The 16,623-nt window shown below is 40.8% G+C and overlaps 2 protein-coding genes across 2 annotated transcripts; one reads left to right on the top strand and one right to left on the bottom strand.

The window, feature by feature from the left end:
• Positions 1-213: 213 nt before the first annotated feature.
• Positions 214-2,351, bottom strand: iscua (iron-sulfur cluster assembly enzyme a). Its single transcript, XM_080739511.1, has 5 exons — positions 2,221-2,351; positions 1,890-2,003; positions 1,656-1,766; positions 1,043-1,121; positions 214-886 (listed from the first exon to the last, which is right to left on the bottom strand). The coding sequence occupies exons 1-5, from the start codon at positions 2,317-2,319 to the stop codon at positions 795-797; spliced, it is 495 nt and encodes a 164-aa protein (XP_080595637.1). The 5' UTR covers positions 2,320-2,351; the 3' UTR covers positions 214-794.
• Positions 2,352-2,802: 451 nt separating this feature from the next.
• Positions 2,803-15,151, top strand: sart3 (spliceosome associated factor 3, U4/U6 recycling protein; the record flags this gene model as incomplete). The annotated part of the gene is made up of 19 exons (XM_080738017.1): positions 2,803-2,994; positions 3,559-3,685; positions 4,920-5,024; positions 5,116-5,300; positions 5,643-5,748; positions 6,745-6,869; positions 7,808-7,963; positions 8,885-9,023; positions 9,487-9,594; positions 9,686-9,763; positions 9,849-9,907; positions 10,298-10,407; positions 10,515-10,627; positions 12,499-12,575; positions 12,663-12,834; positions 12,942-13,402; positions 13,539-13,691; positions 14,372-14,556; positions 14,907-15,151. 19 exons carry the CDS (start codon positions 2,803-2,805, stop codon positions 15,115-15,117), a joined length of 2,862 nt encoding a protein of 953 aa, XP_080594143.1. The 3' UTR covers positions 15,118-15,151.
• Between the last annotated feature and the right edge of the window lie 1,472 nt (positions 15,152-16,623).

Here is a 16,623-nt window from a genome sequence, read left to right as displayed (position 1 = left end):
ATCCCCAGTAGTCATCGCCCTGCTGGCTGTGTTGTGTGTGCTGGTAGCGTTCCTAATATTGGGAGTGTTACTGGTGCTGAAAATGGTTCTCCTTCACCACCAGCGGGTGGCTCCACTTCAACAATCCTAATGACTAAAGCAAACATAATTTTGTAAATACTGTATGGTGGTATGGAACAAAAGATGAATGCAAAATGTGTCTTTAAAATTATATTTCAGCATTTTTTTTAATTTAGCGAATGGAAAGTCCTTATGTCAGTATAACACAAGCATATACAATATACACAACAATTCAATTTGTATATGGGCTGTATGTTTACTTTATCTGATGAAACAACTGAATATTGAAGTAAATCATCCCATAATTATATTTATACATCCAGAAACCCAACTGTAAAATATACACACCTCAAATTATAAATGCCTATTCATATACCTAAGAGATACGCATTGTGAAGTATTGATGGAGCTTATCCCTTTACTGATTAGAATTATCAATTAGAGATGACAAACTCCAAATTTGCTCAAAATGTAATGTACAGTAGTAACAGTATTTATGTTCATTTTCAACGATGATCAAATTAACCAGCAGCAACAACACTCAGAACTTATATTCTGTAAAATGGTCAACCTGTTGAATGTACAACCCCCTCCACACTCTTGTAAATGTTATTGCATTTCTAGATTAAGAGTGTAGTAACCCATGTACCAAACCATGCATATTTATGGATGTTATTGCATTTCTAGATTAAGAGTGTAGTAACCCATGTACCAAACCATGCATATTTATGGCACTAAATGCTGACTTCTGCAACCTCCTTCTTCTTGTCCACTTGTTTGAGTCTGTAGTCTGACAGAGCTGCTTTGATGGCATCTTCAGCGAGCACTACAAATAAATGAGCGAGGTTATTAAAATGACATGAGCATGAACTTCAACACGTTAGGAAATTATGGAATTCATATGGGACAATAAACCAACAGTACAATCTATGAATGAACCAAAAAAGCAAAGTTTGCCTTTGTTTCTTCTTTGCAAACTTACTCGAGCAATGAAGTTTGACGGGAGGAAGGCAGAGTTCTTTGGCAATGTCTGTATTTTTTATCTTAAGAGCTTCATCAACCTGCATGAAAGAATATAGAATATGAAGAAATCCAACAAAACAACTGCAGCATGATATAATGGGCTATGGTTGCTTGTAACAGGACAAGCCTATAGCCCTAGAAAGACTGATATTCCATACATTGCATATACACAGACATAGAAACCTCTGTACTTTTCCTCTGTACATTTTATGGGGCGTTCTCATTTGTAGTGCTGCATGTAAACTTACCCAATAACTAATTGCTGCAACTTGGGGTCAGCTATTGTTATCGAGTATCAGTTTCCATTTGAATGTTCTGGCACAATACATATTCAGTAAAATATTCCATAAGATTCACAAGGACCACATTCTACCTACATGCTTTCTGCCAGAACTTTCAAATGGATAATACCAGATGACAAGAACTGACTCCAAGTCACAGTAATTCATTATTGATTGAGTACACAGACAGACTGCTAAAAGTTAGAATCCCTGTGCTGTGTATATTATGGCATACATGCAATGTAAGGAATCAATATAAGCCATTCTAGGGCTAAAATAAGCCAGACTTACAGATTTCCCCTTCACCCACTCGGTTGCAAGAGAACTGGAGGCAATAGCTGAACCACAACCAAAGGTTTTGAATCTCGCATCCACAATCTTTCCATTGTCATCCACCTGGATCTTTAGACAAACAAAAAAAGAGTCACTGTTTTGTGAATGTTAACAGAAAATGAATAGCTATGGCTTATTATGGGCCATTAAAAAGACTGAAGAATGTGGACAGCCATCCAAGGGCTGGCATACCTGAAGTTTCATTACATCACCACAGGCTGGTGCGCCCACTAATCCTGTCCCCACATTCTTTGAGTTTTTGTCAAGGGAACCCACATTTCTTGGGTTCTCATAGTGGTCCACCACCTTAAGACAGCGACAGCGACAGACAGACAGACAGACAGACAGACAGACAGACAGACAGACAGACAGACGTAAGAATATTGTGTTGTTGTCGTTTCTGCTCCTAGTCATGTGGCTAGTCTATTGCTATGCTAAGTACACGGTCATTCAAGGTTCATGCGAATTGCGAATCATGCCAATGTCATGCGAACCTAAATGGTCACAACATGATTTTAGTTACCTTTTCGTGATATTGGCAAATCGCCTTTAGCTCCGGGAACAGTAACCTTCGACCAAATACTATCAGAGAGGCACACTTCTGTAAGGACACCAACGCCATGTTGTTGACAAACGATGATTTGACGGAATCGAGCGACCGTAAACGAGCGAACTTCACAGCACGGCGCTCAGTGACGTGAGGAGGCTCCACCTCCAACTATCTACACGCTAAAATCAAAGATGATACATTTTTAAAGGTCCGCTGTACCAATTGTAGCCACACAAGTCGAAATCGAATGGTACCCTATGTTGCAAAAATCAATTGCTGTGACTGGGAAAGGTCGATAATAAAGTCGATTTCTCCTGATTTGTCTCTCTGCAAAAAGCCATTTTAGTATGAAAAACTTGGGAAGATTAGCTCGTGACGATCGGGTCCAAGACTCCAACATGCATCCGGTCTCCTACAAAAGGGGGCCGCCCATGGGCCGCCTACTTCACGCTGCTCACGCAGACTCTTGACTTTTTTGTCTTGGGCATAGCGACGCGCTGAGCCAGCGTCAGCGTGTTGTCAGTAATCTGTTACCAGGCAGACAGCCCTTCCAACATGGCAGCTGCAAGCAGCAACGCAGAGGAAACGCACTTACAAGAGATGGAGGAGGAAGATGCAGGGATGGAAAGAGAGATGGAATCGGACGAGGAGGGCATGGGTGTCGAACATTCAGAAGATGAAAGTGAAGGCGAATCATCAGAGGACGAGAAAGAAAATGAAGCCGAAATCCAGCGCCTGGAGGAGCAGGTAATGGACAACGTTAGAATGAATGAATGGGTGGTAAACACAGCAGCTATAGTATTAGCAAAAGTTAGCTGTCCCTGGGATCCTCAAAACAGTGAACTGAATCTGATCATAATATGTTATGCAATGCAACCTTATCGGAGCAAGCAAGTGCCTGCAAGTGCAATATAGTTGCACTCACAAGACCACAAGATCAAAGTTAACCCATTAGCTTTCTAGCTAATATCAAATGCTAATAGTTAGTTAGCCCGCCGGTCCCCCACCATAGTTCCCTTTCCCCACGCGCCCTTTTTGATTAAAGACTTTGGACCTTTTACAGCCCAGTCACAGTGTGAAAAATACAGTAAAATCATACTGTAGCAACGTCACAATCTGTTTAGTATGCCAGGTTGCCACTGCCAGTCTTGCCAGACCGTACTACTACTGCAGAAATGTATTCTCGTAATCTCGTCTGATGATCTCAGAGTCAGACTGAGGTGGATATTTTAATGTTTACTTGTATAGCAGATAACCCAGCCACATTTGGCAATGTGTACAAATAGGTTTTGTTTGTGTGTGTATTTTCAGTTATCCATCAATGCGTTTGACTACAACTGCCATGTGGATCTCATCAAGCTGTTGAGGCAGGAGGGAGATCTGATCCCTCTGCGCAGGGCAAGGCAGAAAATGAGTGAACTTTTCCCACTCACTGAAGGTAGGTGTGTATGTAACGTTAACTGTCTTCTTGTCATGCAGATGCAGGTTAGCCCCTTTCGGGACCCTAGTTACCTTGTTGTATTTGGGAAGGCGGTATCTAGGGCCCCTTGCTTGTCAGTTCACTCTCCCTGATACTGTCTGGTACCACTGTCTGGTCACATACAAATATAACGTTGCTCAAGTGTTACTGAGATTCTTCAAAGATACCAAGAATTGCAGTAGGCTACCACGGAAACGTGTGTGAATCGGCATTAAGTATTTGTAATCTATTTTTGAAATGTAGCTTCTTTTTCTCACTTCCCAATTCCATGTCCCACATTAGGGTGCGTTCGGATTAGTACACTGGGAGGTGAGAGTGCACTCACATATTGGGTATTAGTACCGTAACAGTGCGCTCGTTGCGCTCCCAGTGTACATATCCGAACGCACCCTAACACAGGACTTGGGAAGTGAGGAAAATAATTTCAAAAATAGCCTACTGTATCTTGAATCTCAGTCAGTAACACTTGAGTGACGTGAGATCTTTCCGTGATCAGACAGTGGTACGCTCGTACCCTTGCGTATCGGGGAGAGTGAAATGACAAGGAAGGGACCCTAGATAGTAGATACCGCCTTCCCAAACACAAAAAAAGGTAACTAGGGTCCCGAAAGGGGCTAGATGCAGGTCAGCAAAAAGAGAGCTCAGACCAAGTTCAGTAATATATTTATTGGAGCCTGTAACAAAAAAAACAAACAAAAAAAAGAATTCCACCCACTTCTTTACAATTTAAAAAATGTGATGTGTTCATTAAGCTGATTCTGTTTCTGATTGTTCAATTTGGTTAACTTAACATTATGATTTGACTAAAGACTAAATGCATACTTCATCACACTCACTGAGGATGACTGGTTTCGAGTTATTTTCAACCAGTTACATGGTTGTGCTAGTTAATTTTTGGGGAACCATCATAAGAAATAATAATATAATATTATGGTCCCACAGTACATTTGCATATAATGTGAAATGTGTCCTCTGCATTTAACCCATCCTAACTATTAAAAGCAGTGGCTAAATTACATTAATACTGCACCTGGGGTGCACTTAGGGCCAAGTGTCTTGCACAGGGTCACATAAACCTGGGGTTGGGGGGCAAACCAAGGACCTTCTGTTTCCCAGTTGGCCTCTCATCACATTCAGCTATGGCTGTCCCACCGTCATGTAACACAAAGTATTAATTATCTTCACCTTGCAGAGATCTGGCTAGACTGGCTCAAGGATGAGATCCGCCTAACCGAGGAGGAGCCTAACCGGGAGAAAGTTTACGAACTCTTTGAGAGGGCTGTGAAGGACTACATCTGTAAGTGCTCTGTAGAATAATTACTGCCTTTGGTTTGACACTGTCATAGAACGAGTATTATATTTATTTATTTCATTGTCTTTACATACAGGTCCAGATATCTGGCTTGAATATGCCCAGTACTCAATAGGTGGAATGGGATTACCTGGCGGGATGGACAAAGCGAGGTCCATTTTTGAGCGAGCCCTGACAGCTGTGGGCCTTCACATGGCCAAGGGAGCATCAGTGTGGGAAGCTTACAGGGAGTTTGAGAATGCCATACTGTCCACAGTACAGGTCTGAGTTTCCTTCCTTGGTGCTGATTTCACTAAGTGTCCATTTCTAGCATGTTTGTTTCTGCCCACAGCCTTTGCTGCATGCATAAGTAAATTCCAAGTTGTTAGATTTTGACATAGAAGAATCCTCTCAATCAAAATCTTCTGGTGTGCCTCTATGAAAATTTGTATTTGTTTTAAAAATTAAAAAAGCAATGTTGTACCACGTTTTCAATTTGTGGTGGCTCACTGTTGCTCAATAATAGAATATGCTAAATTCAATGTGCATGATTGAAATCTTGGGATTCTAGACAAAGATATGGTACTGATATTTTTATGCCTTTTTACTTTTGCATCATTTCAGCCGCCCGCTGGCAGCGTTCCCTCCCGTGATCAGCTGGAGCTACTGAACGCTCAGCTTGAGCGCATTCATACACTGTTCCGCCGCCAGCTTGCCATCCCTTTAATGGGTATGGAATACACCTCCTCTGGTCAGAGGAGGTGCTCTAAATTGGGGAGTGCCCAATAGTATCATGACTAGGGCTGTCACGATCATGGAATTTTACTTGATGATTATTTGTCAAACAAATAGTGCCGGTTAACGATTTAATTGTGTTTCTTCTTTTCGTTGAACCTTTTTAGACTTTGTAGACAAATATTGCACAGGACAGATATGACAAAAAACTTGAAATGACTGACATTTAATAATGTTATACTTTCGAAATAAAACAAATTGTAGGAAAACCGATCTACAAGCTCACAACAAGTAGCGATGCAACATGTAGTGCACTTGTAGATCTATTTCTGAAATCTTTGGAAAATGCATGAAAGATGTTCAGCATTATTGTTATGATTATGTAAAATAATATCGATTATTTCAAATAATTGTAATTAGGTGATTATGTAATAATTGTGACCGGCCTAGACTCTGAGATCTGAGGAAATACTGAATTGCTGCTTTTGAAAAATCTTAACATGTTGACAAAATTAACACTTCCGCACTAGGCCCAGTTCCATGGCGCCCAATTAGCCTCTTGGCTAAGTGAAGGGGTAAATACTGTGCGAGATAGCCAGATGGTTTGGCGTTGCCCACTGCCTTTTTTTGGCTCCTGCTGAATGCCTATGAAAGTAATTTCTGGGGACATTTCTGGATGCCTATCTTGTTAATACGTGTGCCAGCTGTCTGGTTATAGTCACTCCTTAATTATTTACTGTAGAGTTTTATACCGAATATGACACAAAGATAATTGGAAAATAAATGTCCACTTATGTAGTAGTTGATCTAATACACTTTAACATAACTCTGATAATTAAATCATATAAATATGTTAGGATTTTTATTCTTGTAAAATACTACTATTACTACTATTAATAATAATAATTTGCATTGTTTTTATGATCTTGATTGGAAAAAGGACATTCATAAGGTCTTACAATTGAGCAAACTTTCTTTTGCGTACTTGTAGACATGGAGGCCACCTATGCAGAGTATGATGAGTGGTCTGACCAGGGGGTGCCTGAGAAGGTTTCAAAACTGTACAAAAGCATCCTGCAACAGATGGAGAAGTCCAAGCCATATGAAGATGCTCTGGTACCTATTTTATAAAACCCTTTCATGTTGTCTGTTTGAAAAAATCACACCCGTGTGAAGTGGAGCTGTGTGTGTGTGTGTGTGTGTGTGTGTGTGTGTGTGTGTGTGTGTGTGTGTGTGTGTGTGTGTGTGTGTGTGTGTGTGTGTGTGTGTGTGTGTGTGTGTGTGTGTGTGTGTGTGTGTGTGTGTGTGTGTGTGTGTGTGTGTGTGTGTGTGTGGATCATGTGTACCGATTTTTGTGACATTTGAAGAAAATATGTAGGAAAAGGAGCAAAAAGTGTGTTTTGGAGAAAATTCAAGATGGCGGAAAATCTATCATGGCGCAAATGGGCGTGGCCTATATGGGGAGATGCGTCATGACCCAAGGAATCCAGGGAAAAAATATTTTTAATTTTCCGACCTACGGTTCAAGAGTTACAGGCCAAAACGTAAAGTGGGGTGTTATGGCGCCACCATGCGGCCAAATGACACAATTATTTTTTATTTAATCCTTGAAATCATTATGAACCTCCTCTCCAAGTCTTGAAACTCTAGCCCCTATGGTTTGCGAGAGACAAATAATTGAATGTGAGTTTTTGCGATTCCCATTATAAGTCAATGGGGAAAATTAATTCACGAATAAATTAATATCAATTAAACTATTGAACCTTTCTCTTAGCAAGTTACTAGCCCACGATTCCCGAGTAAGCCGGTCGATTTGACATATGGCGCGAGTGTGTGGTGGCAAAACTGTGGGACTAGTAGCGTGCCGAAGTTTAGGAAGTTCAGGCTACATACAGACACACACACACACACACACAGACAGACAGACCCACACGGCCACGTATAGGGAGCCTGTGCTTCACACAGCTCCAAAAACAAGACAATTATGTTAACCATATATTAGACTGAAATGTTCTGTTCAAATTACATTTTGATATGTCAATGTCTTGCTGCAGATTATGGCAGAACCACCAAAGTTGGCAGAATATCAGTCCTACATTGATTATGAACTGAAGGAAGGAGATCCGCTGCGGATCCAGATCATCTTTGAGCGGACACTGGCAGAGAACTGCCTTGTACCAGACATGTGGGCAAAATACACCATCTATCTGGTGAGTATCACCTCCCCCACTCTAAGCCGCAGTGTGGGGCTCAGTATTTCACTGTGTTAATTTTAATTACTCTGACATCTATCTATCCTGCATCTCCCGCTGAAATTTATTCATGGGGGTTTTAATTGCTTTAATGGGGTGATAATGAGATGCTGAAATGGCAAACGCTAACCCCAGACAATAGCCAATAATTCATCAAGATGCCGGTCATTTTGCGTGTCTTGATTGGTGGAAAGATCATTTAATGCACTGGTTCTCAACGTCGGTCCCAATGGACGTGTACATGTCCGTAACTCAATCTAAACTAATACAAAGTGTAAAATTTGCAGTGTTCATTTAACTCTTGAGAGTGTACAAATGGAACCAAATTGACCCGTTAAGGGGCCCATTTGGTTCCATTTGTTCATTTGGACCCCCTGGTGGTCCCCGGACCTGACGATGAGAAAACAGTGCTGGTTGTATTGCATTGGATTCTGTCACAAAATGTCTTGTTGGACCCATGTGTTTCACCCTTGGATTAAAAGTGTGTAGATGCAGAGCCCTAAGGTCACATACAAAGTTTCTAGGCATATGATGAAAGTCTCCTTCCGATTACTGGGGGAAGTAATTAAATTAATGGTATGCCCTAATTGAAATGCTTTAGCTTCGTAATTAAAGAGTCATATTTCAAATTATGAGGAGATCGTTGAGAGACAGGAAACCAAGGACTGTGAGAGAGATTTGGAGTCGGATTTTAACTGATGTACTCAGGCTCCCAAGGAGCACATGGCCTACATCAACGGGGTGGAACTGAGGCCCTGAAACCGTTTAAATGTGTTAGAATGTGTGGAATTTTAGAAAGTGCTGCAATCCACAATACACAAATTAAATGTATTTAATTACCATTAAAGTTTGAAATTCTTTTCCCTCTGGGCTCCATAGGACCGCCGACTGAAGATTAAAGATTTAGTTCTTTCTTCTCATGAGCGTTCTGTCAGGAACTGCCCCTGGACAATGGGTCTGTGGAAGAGCTACTTGCTAGCCCTGGAGAGGCATGATGCAGACCATCATATTGTGTCAGGTAACCAATAATCTCATGGTGGTACATATTTATTATAGTCAGGGATGTAGCTATGGCGTAGGACCTGCTAGCATCTTTTTTGACCAACAAGCACACCCCCACAGATACACTGGCATGCCCGTGCGTGCCCGCGACACTTTCATATGGTCAAAGCCCTGAGAGAGAAAATGTTTCATGTTTTCACGCACATATTTGTAACGATAATTTACTGAATTGTTCGAACAGCATTTCACAGAAAGTTAGAATGATGATTATTATTATTATTTGCTGCTTCGAATCCTGTGTGTGTGTGTGTGTGTGTGTGTGTGTGTGTGTGTGTGTGTGTGTGTGTGTGTGTGTGTGTGTGTGTGTGTGTGTGTGTGTGTGTGTGTGTGTGTGTGTGTGTGTGTGTGTGTGTGTGTGTGTGTGTGTGTGTGTGTGTCACTAGGTAGGCTATTAATTCATTAGGCTGTTTTCTTTACAGATGTTTTTGAAAAGGCACTGAATGCTGGTTTTATACAAGCAACCGATTATGTGGACATCTGGCAAGCATACCTTGACTACCTGAGGAGGCGTGTCGATTTCAGCAAAGGTTCGAGCAAATTTAAATAAAAGAGAGATTGTATTTTGTGGATCAGTCCCTTTCTGACTCTTCTGCTTCTATTACGTTTCTGATTCCTCAGAATCAAGTAAAGAGTTAGAGGAGTTGCGGGCAGCCTTCTCACGGTCTCTGGACTACATGAAGCAAGATGTGGAAGAGAGTAGGTTTTGATGTCACATTTATTTGCATTTTATTATAATTATAGTTTAATTCACTTCATTTCACTCACTGATGTGCACTTGCAGGGTTCAGTGAAAGTGGAGATCCATCCTGTACCATAATGCAGATCTGGGCAAGGATAGAGGTAAATACAAAAAAAGAAATGGTATACTTTTAATGTAGCAGTGTAAGTATTTTACTTTTCAGTTCTTAGAAATAGATCTTGTAATATAGATGATAAAGACAGTGACAATTAAAAGACAAATGTGCTCCTACATTTTAAAGTGAGCTAATTCATTGATTAGTTTAATACACCTTTTTGTTGTGGTGTATTCTGCCTCTGAATGCAATTACAATTTGTGCATTTAGAAGACGCTCTTATCCAGAGCGATTTAAAATAATCAAGGTAATCACATGCATAGAATGCAGAGAGACAGTACAGTGCCTCAAGATAATAGTATTCAACATAAACCATGAACCTTGGTATTTGCAAATGATACAAATAAATTGATTTCTTCTTTCCTGTTCTTGCCAGGCTCTGTATTGCAAGAACATGCAAAAGGCCAGAGAACTGTGGGACAGTATCTTGACAAAAGGAAATGCCAAATATGCCAACATGTGGCTGGAGTACTATAACCTTGAAAGGTCAGCCAGTGTATGTCTTGATTACCAGAAATGAAGTTAGAGAAGCATAATGTGTAAGCAATAATGTAACGACATGCATTTGTTTGTTTTTATTTATAAATAAATAGGTCTTATGGAGATCCCATGCACTGCAGGAAGGCCCTACACCGGGCTGTCCAGTGCACTACAGACTACCCAGAGCATGTGTGTGAAGTCCTGCTCACTTTCGAAAGAGTAGAGGGTGAGTTCAATTTAAAGGTGAATAATGGAATGTGTTGGTTGCATCTTAATGCCAAGTAATACTGTGTATCCATCAAAGAAAAGCAAAGCAAGAACCAACAGCGCTGTTTTGGCATCAACTTCTTGTGAAAAGTCTGCACTTTTTAGCGCTTTCAGGCCGGCACCTGATCTATCTTCAACACCACCACCCTGTTCTAATGTGAAAGTGTTTAAACATAGCTCTCATCAATATCACTTCAGAGCTCTGTTGGGGGTGGTACCAAAGAGGAGTATCAATGGTCTGTATGTCTCACAAAGATTGCAGAGAAATGTATAATACTTGATGCTAATTCCTCAACTAATGTCTCAACTTGACAAAAGATCAGTGATAAACATTATAAACAGGTCAGTACTTTTTACAGCTTGCCAAAGCTGTCAATAAACAGACGCTGTCTGTTTATAGTAGTCATCACTTTTTCATTTCTTTCTCCTCATTGGCTATCGATTCAGGTCAGTAACTGTAATTTGACCTTTTGTTTTCAGTAGTCTAAAGGCTGTAGACTAGAGTAATTTCATTTTTGCACTATATGTCACACTGATTCTGCAACTAGCCTACTTGAAATTTGTCAGGAGTCAGAAAATAAATACAGAGTAGTAGTGTTCAGTTTTTCTTGACAATATGTTGGCCAAGAGCGCCATCTTGTGGTCATAATGGTACTGACCTGTTTTTACAACAGATGCAGTCATTTTCTATGGGGGAAAAAATAAAATAACAATGTGGAAAGCTGTAATGGCCTTTTATGTCAAATCTTGTTCTTCAGTGGACACTGCTTGACAAACTTTGAGCAAGTGGTAGCCTGTATGTTATAGGATGAGCTTGGAACTGAACTGTTGCCCCTTTTATTACCCTGACCAGCGAATCAGCCTTTTGTAATGCCCTAAACCGTCACCAGTCTTTCCACATGGCAGAAAGCCCACTAGTGTGACCTGGTTGGTTATTAGTACCTGACTAATATCAGTATTGGCTCATGGCTCGGCAAGGCTTACTTACTAATATCTGTATCCGGTTAGGCACCGTAATGTTGTTTTTCCTTCAGATGAATGCCAAATTGAGTAGCCTAGTATGAGTTTGAATAAAACATAACAAATAAGACATAACATTACCAAGATGAATTAGAAGATTGCAGAGGTTTATGGGTTGGCCCTACCACTATGACACCCCTGGTTTCCTACGGAATTATTTTTGGGAACACAGGCTGTGTTCGCACTCGCTGATTATCACTAGACTAGATCAGAAAACTGCAAAACAAGTTTATCCCAGTCTACTGGTCAAGTTGAATGTTGAATTGAATGTAATGCAAACTTAACACAGTTTCTCAGCAGACTTGTCACCGGATGAATACAAATTTAAATGTTGTAGGATAGTGCACTGGTGGAACAAGTCAGAACCGGGCCTGTATGCAAGCCACAATGATCGCCCTCTTGTCCCATTGTGCTTCTCAAGTAGTTTTTAATCCTTCTCAATTTTGAGAATTACCGCTCGGCACAGTTTATATTATGCATTTCCGCTCATGATTAAGCCATGCGTAAACAACACACTGCTGAAGGCTAGCTGGCTAGCTGTCTTGTGTTGACAAGTGATTGGTGATGACATAGCGTGCACCATGAAGATGATAAAGCTTTAAATGGGCCCGCCTGCCCCACCTAGAGGCGGAGCACGCAAAGTGCGTCCACATCCTAATAAACTAAAGATGATAAGATCATGTGATCTGACCATAGCTGACGGCAGGGCCCCTGCGGCCCGTGGGCCGGTAAGCGGCCGCGTACTCAGCTTAACCGGACGCTCCACCCCTGGGATAGTGAATACATTCATCAGATGTCTGTAACCTTCAGGTTCTCTGGAAGACTGGGACGCAGCAGTGCAGAAGACGGAGACTCGATTGAACAAAGTCAATGAGCAGAGAGTCAAAGTAAGCACTCTTGTCTGCACAACACTGAATAGATAGCCTTTTTTCACTGCTGCCTGCTGATATTAATCTCCTCCATCCATCACATAGGTGGCTGAGAAAGAAGCCATCTTGGCACTTCAGGAGGAAGGGAAGATCGATCAGCGGCAGAAGAATAGGGCAGAAAAGAAGTCACAGAAGAAGGGTCAGAAAGGAAACCGAGCTGGGGAGAAAAGGAAAGCCAAGCAGGAGGATTATCAGAATGAATGGGATGAAGACGGTGGTAAAGACATATCCTGTGTTTTTCAGTTATGCAATGTTGTTTTTTACTCAAGAAAACACATGATCAGTGGAATTGAGTATAATAACATAATAATCCTTGTGTGACAGGACATGCTCCTAAGAGGCACAGAGTAGATGCTGACCCAGGTACAGAGGAGCAAATGGAGACAGAGATGGGATTATTTGGGCGGAAAGGGGCCACTGGTCACAGGCCTGGACCACCTGGTGCTAAAAGGGCCCAAACGGGATCAGCGGCAGTTACTGAACAGAAGAAACAGGATGACAAGCCCGAGCTGCGCAACGATAACTGCAGTGTATTCATCAGCAACCTGGCATACACACTGCAGGAGCCCGAAGACAAGCTCCGGACTCTGTTTGAGCGCTGTGGTCCCATCCAGCAGGTGCGCCTCGTCTTCGGCAACAAGGGGAAGTTCAAAGGTTATGGTTACATACAGTATGAAGGCCAAGCATCAGTCCCTGAAGCCCTGAAGCTGGACCGACAAGAGGTGGAAGGAAGACCTGTATTTGTATCACCCTGTGTGGACAAAAACACAAATCCTAACTTCAAGGTAAAAATGCCTGTTGTGTTTGTGTTGGTTTAATGGATGGTAAATACAAGTTTGATTGTATTTGCACTGGACACAAGAGGGCGGTGTACCTTTTTGTTTTTGTGCAGTAATAATGTCTACTTGATTATCTCTATAGGTATTCAGATACAATGAAACTCTGGAGAAACACAAGATCTTCATCTCAGGGCTGCCTTACTCATGCACCAAGGAGCAGTTAACAGAGATCTGCAAGGATCATGGCACTGTCATAGATGTCCGTCTGGTCACGTATCGCTCAGGCCAACCCAAGGTGAGCCGGAAGTACAGCATGGCTCTTTTCCATGACTGTTCTAATCTAAGGCCTATTGAATCTGCACCGCAATGGAGATTTTTGAACCAGTATTTGTATTAGCAGTGGACCTGGAATCAGGAGTAGGAAGTCCTTTAGAAGCACTACCGTGGTGTCACTTTAGGTTTTAGTTCTGGGACAACAGTAAATGACATTGGGGCTATTCAAGTTGACAGCTATTGAAAAGTAGGATGATAATTACACAGCTACAATCTGAAAGGGGTAGGCATGCAACAAATAATAATCTGGACTTTTGGAATGACAAAAGTAATAGTCACTGTGTGTGTGTGTGTGTGTGTGTGTGTGTGTGTGTGTGTGTGTGTGTGTGTGTGTGTGTGTGTGTGTGTGTGTGTGTGTGTGTGTGTGTGTGTGTGTGTGTGTGTGTGTGTGTGTGTGTAATTGAAGCTGTTTTTAGGCAGGGAGGGTTTACTGTATTTAGCATGTGTTACTTTGTATTCATACAGTATCTGTTTTTGGGATGCACATTAAGTTTAAACAAATTACTGTATATATGCTGGACCATTGGAAATAGGTTACTGGATGATTTCAATCACTAATCTAAAAGATCCATTGAATGATAGGGCATGCATAGCAGATGTGCTGTGTAACCTGCATTACATTTCTTTTTCATGGTTTTACAGGGCCTGGCGTATGTTGAGTTTGCTGATGAAGCCCAGGCTTCCCATGCAGTGTTGAAGTTGGATGGTATGGTTATAGAGGGCAATAACATAGCTGTGGCCATCAGTAACCCACCTCGAAGAAATAAGGATAACCTGGCTTCTAGTGCGCCCATGACAGCCATGAAGCCTCGCCAGGTCTTTGGAGCGTAAGTTTGCTGATAACACACCTCAAACTAAAACCTCTTAAATTGATAAATTTTCATTGTAAATGTTACGGATAGTATATCTAATTAGACTGATTAAATTGCATTTTGTCAAATTTGATCTTAAAAGTCAAAGTACAAACACAATTTAATATTATTATAAACAGATTAAAATCATTGCTGAAACAAAGATTGGATTTAGCAATATTTCATTCTGTTTGATAGCTGTCTGATTACTCGAGTTGCATTTTAATACCAAGTGTAAGCTAGGTAGTAGGCACCATCTATAGACATCTGCTATAGTTACAGTGATATTGACATTCTTGCAACTGGTATTGTGATTATTTTTCCAGGAGAGGGAGAGGACGCACACAGCTCTCATTGCTTCCTCGGTCGCTACAACGGCAGAGTGGGTCTGCAAACAAAGCTGAGAATGGGACTGCCACTAAACTCATACCAGGGACAGACAGTACAGTTGTCAATGCAACTGGAGAAACTGGGGTCGAGGCACAGACAAAACAATTGTCTAATTCAGACTTTGCCAGAATGCTTCTCCAGAAGTAAAAGGATGAAGGGGAAGAGGATGACAACCTTTCTGACAAAGCCATCTTGTGTCCTTAAAGGCCCATCTTATTTTATTGTTGTTTGGGACACGATCAACACAATCCTGAGTTATTTTTTTGTGTTCAATCTGTGTTTTTAGATATGTTGGTATTTCAGCATGTACTAGTGATGCATTTTGCATCATCAGTGATGCGTTTTGCATCATATGATGCAAAATGCATCACTAGTACATGCTGAAATACCAAAATATCTAAAAACACAGATTGAACACAAAAAAATAACTCAAGATTGTGTTGATCGTGTCCCAAACAACAATAAAATAAGATCGGGTTGTCCCAGAGGTGAAGTGGCCCTTTAAAGATTGGTGGTGGTGATTTTACTGTATTGAGCGCACAGTCTGCACACAGAGATATGATGCAAGAGCAAAATGGTCATTGGTCACTATGTGAATATGGCCATTAGGTTGATTGACTACCCTTTAATCTAGTCCTGTCCCTATGTCAGTTCCTGTGAGAAAGCCTTAATCCCACTTCATGTCCTATTTAGAAATCCCTTTGAACAAAGATGGAAATTCTTTTTCACCAGTATGATAGAATGTTTAATGACCACCTGTTGTTCAGCTTTTTAGGGGAGGTTGGCAAATATATTTTATAAAGAAAAAAGAAAATCCATAATACTTTGTGTAAATATGTCAAATTATACACCTCAAGTTGCAGGGTGTATTGTTCTGGTATGCTGACTTGATGAAAGGTAATTCAGTTTGGCAAATCCATAGGGGAAGAGTATTTTTGTAAATGTTCACAGCCAAACATGATGTATGTTAAGAAGTTATATGCAAACCTTTGATATTTCAGATGTGATGTGTTATAAGTGGTTTGTGTGTGTATACAAGTTGTATTTATTACAATAACGTAAAGAAATACTTTCAGGAAATCCTCAAAGTTGTGCAGCTTATCTTGAACACAGAGGACGCAGCTAACATGCAGTTGTTTGCTTTTCCTCCCCCCCTTTTCATTATGTAATTTCATCTGAGTTACAATAACCTCTATGACATAATGGAAAACTGCAAAAGTCAAAGAGTGCAGAAAAATATGTTAAATGCCTGCCCTACGCGTCATGTTACTGATAAACTCAGTACTATACTTTAGGTTTATTGGGAGAAAGGTTATAATTGCTGAAACTATTGAACTGCAGGGTAAAGAAAAATGTGACTGTGCACAAGGCTTAGGCTATTATTTGACAAAACATTTCTATAACTAGGAAGATATTCAACAGGACAGATCCGGATATACTCATATTGTGTTCATTTTTACATTTGGCTTAACATTGACGTGATTGGAATCCCGTATAATTTATTTGCAGTTTGCAAATCAACTCGGTTGCAGAGTAACCGAGGAAATACACACATTGATTAATATGTTATGATCAGGATTTTATTCTCGCTTACTGTATGTAGCTACTGTCCCAGTGGGTAATAAGCTGACAGCTCTGAAATAGTCTGGATTT

Source organism: Nannobrachium achirus (genome assembly GCF_963921795.1).
Source record: "Nannobrachium achirus genome assembly, chromosome: 12".
NCBI classification, from domain to species: Eukaryota; Metazoa; Chordata; class Actinopteri; order Myctophiformes; family Myctophidae; genus Nannobrachium; species Nannobrachium achirus.
The sequence above is the reverse complement of the archived record's forward strand: the minus strand, read 5'-3'. Positions and strand labels throughout refer to the sequence as shown.

What these genes read in the sequence shown, in the direction of transcription:
- iscua (XM_080739511.1), bottom strand. Translation starts at nt 2,319, where the DNA reads ATGGCGTTGGTGTCCTTACAGAAGTGTGCCTCTCTGATAGTATTTGGT. An exon ending in GTGATGTAATGAAACTTCAG is followed by an intron (nt 1,767 to 1,889) that starts GTATGCCAGCCC and finishes GTTTGTCTAAAG; the next exon opens with ATCCAGGTGGATGACAATGG. An exon ending in CGTCAAACTTCATTGCTCGA is followed by an intron (nt 887 to 1,042) that starts GTAAGTTTGCAA and finishes ATTTATTTGTAG; the next exon opens with TGCTCGCTGAAGATGCCATC.